General features: G+C 52.8%; 1 protein-coding gene across 1 annotated transcript in view; it reads right to left on the bottom strand.

Annotated features, from left to right (window-relative positions):
- Positions 1–463: 463 nt before the first annotated feature.
- The window catches only part of SLC23A3 (solute carrier family 23 member 3), a 29,125-nt gene continuing 23,588 nt past the window's right edge, over positions 464–6,000 (bottom strand). Inside the window, exons 9-12 of the mRNA XM_044978474.1 lie at positions 2,514–2,619; positions 2,023–2,190; positions 1,583–1,678; positions 464–1,010 (exon numbers count right to left, since the gene is read on the bottom strand). Of these exons, the coding sequence (XP_044834409.1) occupies positions 685–1,010; positions 1,583–1,678; positions 2,023–2,190; positions 2,514–2,619 (696 nt within the window). The 3' untranslated portion in view covers positions 464–684. The remainder of the gene's footprint in view (positions 1,011–1,582; positions 1,679–2,022; positions 2,191–2,513; positions 2,620–6,000) is intronic.

Genomic DNA, 6,000 nt, shown 5'->3' with positions numbered 1-6,000 from the left:
TGGGGACCACTGCCCTAATGAGTCACAGCCGCCTGCAGCAATGGCCAGGAGCAATGCCCCGCCCGGCATGGTGAAAGCCGGGGTCCCAGACACTTCCCGGCATGGCTGCGATGGCACCAACAGCACTGCAGCTACTTAGCATCAGTGCACAAACTGGCTGAGGTTCGCCAGCCCACCTGCCAGGCCTGCTCTGCGGGAGCACGTCTCTCTCTGGACAGCCTCAGACAGTGCGACCCAAAGGGGGAAGCGCACAGAGACTGAAGCAGCCCAGCTGGCTGCTGGCTCCGCTTTCAGCCCCTAGTGAATCTGGCCTCAGTCCAGAGCAGACCTTTGCCCCGGCTCCAGCACCACAGGGCACTTTCTCTCCTAGAGGCAGCCAGTAGGAGCCGGGCTCTCTCCTCTCTTCTGCTAACACAAACACACAGCAGTGGAGATGGCTGGAAAGGAAACCAGAAGTCCAGAGGTGGTTGCATCTTTTTATACAGCCCCAGCTGGGGAGGAACAAGGTCTGTGCTGGGAGCGTGGGACGGAATTGCATCCTCCAGTCGGTACAAGCTTGAAATGCAGGGAGCAAAATAACCGGGTGAAACCCACGTCACTTCCGGTGCCTGCCTCAGCGGGATGCAGAGCAGGTTCCTTGGGAAGGTTTCCCAGCCGTGCTCCCTCGGAGCAGGGCTCCCAGCATCAAACAGCATTGTCCCATTTGCGCCTCTCGGTCTCTCTCCATTTCCTGTCTGACTCCACCTCCATAGCGCTGGGTTTCAGCAGCAGGCCTGTGGCTTCCCCCAGGGGAGCTGACCCCTCTTCCAAAGCGTGGCTCTCCTCCCTCCCCGGGCAGAGGAAGCAGAATGGAAAGGCCTTACACCTGGAGGGAGGGAGAAGCCTTCTCATGGCCGGGGGAAGCCCGTACACCTGGCTGGCTTCGCTCCCATACCCTTGACGAGCGTTCTGGCCCACGCCTGGTTTCCACGCTGCCAGCTCAGTGAGCAGCCCTCGTTCTTCCAGAGTCCCTGCAACCAAGGAGGAGGGACGTGGTCAGAGAACCCGCCCACAGGCAGCTGGAGGAGAACCCGCTGAGATCCAGCTGGCAGCTGGAGGTTGGCACTGGTAAAAATACTCACCACGTCTACGTCCTCCCTAGCCACTAAGCTACGCTCCGGTCCCCAGGGCAATGGAAGGTGCTGCAGGGGCGCAAGGCACTGGCTTTACCGCTACCACCATGGTGACAATAAATATCACCAGGGTCCTAGGTGTCCCGGTCACTGGCCACCAGCACAGTCGGGATTGCAGAAAACCCCATCCTTACGGCCGTCCCAGGCGGGGACTGTGGGGCTGGAGCCGTCAGTCTCACGGGGCTGTTGTCCCGGTGACAGTCCCCATGACTCTCCCTCACAGCAGTCCCACAGGGGCCTCCCTCCCGCATGCGCCCGCTGGCCGGATGCACAGGAAGGGATTCCACATCCCTCGGTAACTAACACCAGAATCCAGCCACAGCGACTCGCCTGGAGCCAGACTTGCTGCCCCTGCAGCAGAGAGAGATTTAAACGAGGGCGCCTGGCAATGGGTGGGGGCGTCCTCTTACCGGAGACCGTGTTCTCCAAGAAGAAGGACAAGAGGCCGGTTAAAAAGACTGGAACCGTCATCACAGAGAGGAGGAAAAGGTCCAGGCAGACCCAGCCTAGGGGGAACAACAGCAGAGTTACCCGACCACGAGCAGCACCGACCTGCCCCCAGGCGTCCATCACACTGAAACGTTCCAGCCAAGGGCTGCGAGGGGGAGATCGGCCCATAAGCAGGTGCCAAAGAGCAAGGAGGGTTCGGAGCCCCGCTGCAGGGTTCAGAGCCCTGCCAGGGATCAGCGGCTGGAGCCGAATGGCACAGAGGGGGAGCAGCCAGCCACCAGGACTGGACTCACACAGCACATGGTGACCCAGAGTCCAGCGTCCCGGGGGGGACACAAGAGGGAATGTGATTCCCAGGGTCGTCAGCTCCCAGCCCGAGAGAAGGCGGCTCATACGGCACCTGTGGCCACGTATCCGGGGGCCGCGCTGAGCCACCGCGGCACCAGCAGCGCCATGAACATGGTGAAGCCGACGATGAAGATGTTCCTCCCCGAGTCGATGTTCGCGTACTGGAAATACGAAATCCCAGTGCCGACAGCAACGGTGTATGTCACGCAGAGCACCCCACCTGCAGCAGCAAGCGGAGGGGTCAGACCGGGTGGGCAGGCTTGTGTGCCCATTGCAGACAGGGAAGGTGAGTGTGCAAATCCTGATGGGGGGTGGGGTGGGAGAGGTGTGCGAATCCCAGGCCTGCTGTTGCTTTGCTTCTGGGGCCCTGGCCTCACTTCTCCCCTTCTCCCCCCCACACTCACAGTCCTCCCAGCTGTCAGGCCTGCACATGGCCCCGTCCAGAGCGCACCTGCTCTGCTGCGGGAGTGCAGACTCCAGCGCTCTGTTCTCCCTGGGGGGAGGGGGTTCTCCCTGGAGCCCCGGCTCCGGGGGGCTATTTACCATGAACCGCCAGTGGGATGGTGGTGAGGAGCTCTGCCAGCCGGGGGGACATGCCCAGGAACACACATGCCAACGCACTCACTTGCACGGAGTGACGCGAGCTGGCCTGGGCACAAAGAGAAGAGAATGGGGAGGAGTGGCGGGCTGGGGGAGCCCCAGTAGCACCCTGCCCAAGCCTGCACCCCCCGACTGCCTCTGCCCACTCTGGCCTGCCATGCACCCCGGCCCCCTCACAGCTGGTGGGGCCTGGCGCTTGGGGTAGGGGGCATCTGTCTGCCTCAGCGCTCCATACTCTGGCCTGAAGCCCCCATTTCTGGAGCAGACCAGGGGCCCCAGACAGCCCAGACTGTCCCACAAGGCGGCCTCCAGCACCCTATGTCCTACGCATGGCCAGCGTGCAGTGCCTGCTGGGAGCCATTGTCGCCCTGGGCTGCACCTCTGTGACAAGCAGGGCAGCAGGGATCTGCTCTGTGCCGTGCCCCTGGGCTCCCGCCACACTGCCAGCGCAGATGGGCAGAGCCTGGGTGTCTGCTGGGTCGTGACGTTATCCCTCTGTGCTCTAGTGCTCTGAGGCCTCCTGAATTCCCGGCACCCTGCCCTGCCTGCCCAGACCACCTTGCTCACATGGCACAGCCTGCGGGAGAGTCGCCTTCCAGTGCCAGCAGCTGCCCTTGTAGGGTCTCCCTTCGTACCCCAGTGCCATCCCATGGGCGCCAGGGCACCGCTGGCAGGCAGACCCCTTCCACCAGGCCTGCCATACCCATAAGAACATAAGAACATAAGAACATAAGAAAGGCCATACCGGGTCAGACCAAAGGTCCATCTAGCCCAGTATCTGTCTACCGACAGTGGCCAATGCCAGGTGCCCCAGAGAGAGTGAACCTAACAGGCAATGATCAAGTGATCTCTCTCCTGCCATCCATCTCCATCCTCTGACGAACAGAGGCTAGGGACACCATTCCTTACCCATCCTGGCTAATAGCCATTTATGGACTTAGCCACCATGAATTTATCCAGTCCCCTTTTAAACATTGTTATAGTCCTAGCCTTCACAACCTCCTCAGGTAAGGAGTTCCACAAGTTGACTGTGCGCTGCGTGAAGAAGAACTTCCTTTTATTTGTTTTAAACCTGCTGCCTATTAATTTCATTTGGTGACCCCTAGTTCTTATATTATGTGAATAAGTAAATAACTTTTCCTTATCCACTTTCTCAACATCACTCATGATTTTATATACCTCTATCATGTCCCCCCTTAGTCTTCTCTTTTCCAAACTGAAGAGTCCTAGCCTCTTTAATCTTTCCTCATATGGGACCTTCTCTAAACCCCTAATCATTTTAGTTGCTCTTTTCTGAACCTTTTCTAGTGCTAGAATATCTTTTTTGAGGTGAGGAGACCACATCTGTACACAGTATTCGAGATGTGGGCGTACCATGGATTTATATAAGGGCAATAATATATTCTCAGTCTTATTCTCTATCCCCTTTTTAATGATTCCTAACATCCTGTTTGCTTTTTTGACCGCCTCTGCACACTGCGTGGACATCTTCAGAGAACTATCCACGATAACTCCAAGATCTTTTTCCTGACTCGTTGTAGCTAAATTAGCCCCCATCATGTTGTATGTATAGTTGGGGTTATTTTTTCCAATGTGCATTACTTTACATTTATCCACATTAAATTTCATTTGCCATTTTGTTGCCCAATCACTTAGTTTTGTGAGATCTTTTTGAAGTTCTTCACAATCTGCTTTGGTCTTAACTATCTTGAGCAGTTTAGTATCATCTGCAAACTTTGCCACCTCACTGTTTACCCCTTTCTCCAGATCATTTATGAATAAATTGAATAGGATTGGTCCTAGGACTGACCCTTGGGGAACACCACTAGTTACCCCTCTCCATTCTGAGAATTTACCATTAATTCCTACCCTTTGTTCCCTGTCCTTTAACCAGTTCTCAATCCATGAAAGGACCTTTCCTTTTATCCCATGACAGCTTAATTTACGTAAGAGCCTTTGGTGAGGGACCTTGTCAAAGGCTTTCTGGAAATCTAAGTACACTATGTCCACCGGATCCCCCTTGTCCACATGTTTGTTGACCCCTTCAAAGAACTCTAATAGATTAGTAAGACACGATTTCCCTTTACAGAAACCATGTTGACTATTGCTCAAGAGTTTATGTTTTTCTATGTGTCTGACAATTTTATTCTTTACTATTGTTTCAACTAATTTGCCCGGTACCGACGTTAGACTTACCGGTCTGTAATTGCCGGGATCACCCCTAGAGCCCTTTTTAAATATTGGCGTTACATTAGCTAACTTCCAGTCATTGGGTACCGAAGCCGATTTAAAGGACAGGTTACAAACCTTAGTTAATAGTTCCGCAACTTCACATTTGAGTTCTTTCAGAACTCTTGGGTGAATGCCATCTGGTCCCGGTGACTTGTTAATGTTGAGTTTATCAATTAATTCCAAAACCTCCTCTACTGATACTTCAATCTGTGACAGTTCCTCAGATTTGTCACCTACAAACGCCAGCTCAGGTTTGGGAATCTCCCTAACATCCTCAGCCGTGAAGACTGAGGCAAAGAATCCATTTAGTTTCTCCGCAATGACTTTATCATCTTTAAGCGCTCCTTTTGTATTTTCATCATCAAGGGGCCCCACTGGTTGTTTAGCAGGCTTCCTGCTTCTGATGTACTTAAAAAACATTTTGTTATTACCTTTGGAGTTTTTGGCTAGCCGTTCTTCAAACTCCTCTTTGGCTTTTCTTATTACACTCTTGCACTTAAGTTGGCAGCGTTTGTGCTCCTTTCTATTTGCCTCACTAGGATTTGACTTCCACTTTTTAAAGGAAGTCTTTTTATCTTTCACTGCTTCTTTTACATGGTGGTTAAGCCACGGTGGCTCTTTTTTAGTTCTTTTACAGTTTTTCTTAATTTGGGGTATACATTGAAGTTGGGCCTCTATTATGGTGTCTTTAAAAAGGGCCCACGCAACTTGCAGGGATTTCACTTTAGTCAATGTACCTTTCAACTTTTGTCTAACTAACCCCCTCATTTTTGTATAGTTCCCCCTTTTGAAATTAAAGGCCACAGTGGTAGGCAGTTGGGATGTTCTTCCCACCACAGGGATGTTGAATGCTATTGTATTATGGTCACTATTTCCAAGCGGTCCTGCTATAGTTACCTCTTGGACCAGCTCCTGCGCTCCACTCAGGATTAAATCTAGAGTCGCCTCGCCCCTTGTGGGTTCCCGTACCAGCTGCTCCATGAAGCAGTCATTTAAAGTATCGAGAAATTTTATCTCTGCATTTCGTCCTGAAGTGAAATGTTCCCAGTCAATATGGGGATAATTGAAATCCCCCACTATTATTGGGTTCTTAATTTTGATAGCCTCTCTAATTTCCCTTAGCATTTCATCATCACTATTACTGTCCTGGTCAGGTGGTCGATAATAGATCCCTAATGTTATATTTTTACTAGAGCAT

Source organism: Mauremys mutica, chromosome 10 (genome assembly GCF_020497125.1).
Source record: "Mauremys mutica isolate MM-2020 ecotype Southern chromosome 10, ASM2049712v1, whole genome shotgun sequence".
NCBI classification, from domain to species: Eukaryota; Metazoa; Chordata; order Testudines; family Geoemydidae; genus Mauremys; species Mauremys mutica.
This window is presented reverse-complemented; position numbering and strand designations above follow the sequence as displayed.